At 42.8% G+C, this 1,492-nt stretch overlaps 1 protein-coding gene across 1 annotated transcript in view; it reads left to right on the plus strand.

Moving 5' to 3' along the window:
- The window catches only part of LOC106518702 (mitochondrial import inner membrane translocase subunit TIM16), a 118,004-nt gene that overhangs the window by 102,436 nt on the left and 14,076 nt on the right, over window positions 1-1,492 (plus strand). Inside the window, exons 10-13 of the mRNA XM_014010088.1 lie at window positions 806-860; window positions 940-997; window positions 1,078-1,223; window positions 1,341-1,439. Of these exons, the coding sequence (XP_013865542.1) occupies window positions 806-860; window positions 940-997; window positions 1,078-1,223; window positions 1,341-1,439 (358 nt within the window). The remainder of the gene's footprint in view (window positions 1-805; window positions 861-939; window positions 998-1,077; window positions 1,224-1,340; window positions 1,440-1,492) is intronic.

Raw genomic sequence — 1,492 nt, forward strand, 5'->3', positions numbered from 1 at the left:
CACACACACACACACACACACACACACACACACACACACACACACACACACACAGGCCGACTGTTTCTGCCGTTTTTTTATGGGGGAGAGAAAAGATTGTAGAACAGCCTGCGAGAGAGTTGGCAGCATTTGTAGAAATATTTCCTGTTTGGTTGCTCAGTTCTCCTCTCCTCATTAAGTCCCTGAGTTCTGCAGCCTTCAATCCTCTTAGTTTAGGAGAGGAAGCAGGTGACAATGGGCCTGTTCAGGCTTGTGCTCATGAAGGGTTGAGGTACTGTGAAAAGGTTTATGTGACAGAAAATTCATCTTTGAAAAACCATCAAATCAGTCATGTGTCACCTCAGCGTTGTAACTTTGCTACCTTTCTTTTTTCCCCCCGTTAAAAATTTTCTGCATTTGGTCTTGAGCTCTTTGTTTTAACAGTACAGACAGTCTGTAAAATGTTTAAGTATGAAAACTTATCTTGGTTGCAGCTTTTGCACAGGATCATTGGATTATTCTGGCTCTGAATGTATAGTCCTCTTAAGCTTTGCCTTCATTATTAATTAAAAATCTGTATTTTATGACTCTGTGTTGCCTGAATAAATCCATCTCTTACTTTGATTTCTATTAATAAAAAAGGTTGCAGCGTTCTCTAGTTGTCTGAACTCATGTCGGTGCATTTTTTTAGCCTAAAATTGAACAAACTGCACCACCTAGTGACAATTTTGTAAAACATGAACCCACAACACCGAGTTTAAAAGACAGAGCACGAAAGTTTAAGTTGACTCGTTTTTACTCTTCCTCTTTTATCTCTTTAATCCAGGATCCTAATTCCTCTGTTTGATGAAGACACTGGTCTGCTGCTGCTTGCTGGCATTGTAAGCTGTTAACTGTTATCATTTTTGTTTTGTTTTGCATTACATCATTACTGTGATCAATATTTTTTTTCTTTTATAGGGGGACACTGGGATTGATTGCTTTGAAGTCTCCTCCTCTGAACCTTTCCTATCTCAAGGTAAAACCAGAACGTTTATCTGTCTGCTTAGAGATTATTACAGCCTCCCTCATTGATTGTCTTTATTTGACCTCATTTAGTGAGCCACTGTCTAACTGATGCGTCCACACGGGGTGTTGCCCTGGTACCCAAGCTGGCGTTGGATGTCATGTCCTGCGAAGTGATGCGAGTTCTTCAGCTGACAGACAGCTGCATCGTCCCAGTCAGCTACCACGTCCCTCGTAAGGTAGGCCAGCCCACACGTACAGCAGAGCGGGTTCACTTCTTCAAAAGCACTATTGATCCCAGAGGGAAATTAGATGATGATCAATGCACTTCTTCTCTGTGGTGTCCTGTCCTCCAGCATTCAGGACAGGAGTTTCATGAAGACCTTTACCCAGACACAACGGGACCAACTCCAGCAATGTCTGCTGAGGAGTGGTGGAAGGGAGGGAACCACCAGGTAACAGGAACACACACACACACACACACACACACACACACACACACACACAC

This window comes from Austrofundulus limnaeus, unplaced genomic scaffold (assembly GCF_001266775.1).
Source record: "Austrofundulus limnaeus strain Quisiro unplaced genomic scaffold, Austrofundulus_limnaeus-1.0 Scaffold65, whole genome shotgun sequence".
In the NCBI taxonomy this organism is placed as follows: Eukaryota; Metazoa; Chordata; class Actinopteri; order Cyprinodontiformes; family Rivulidae; genus Austrofundulus; species Austrofundulus limnaeus.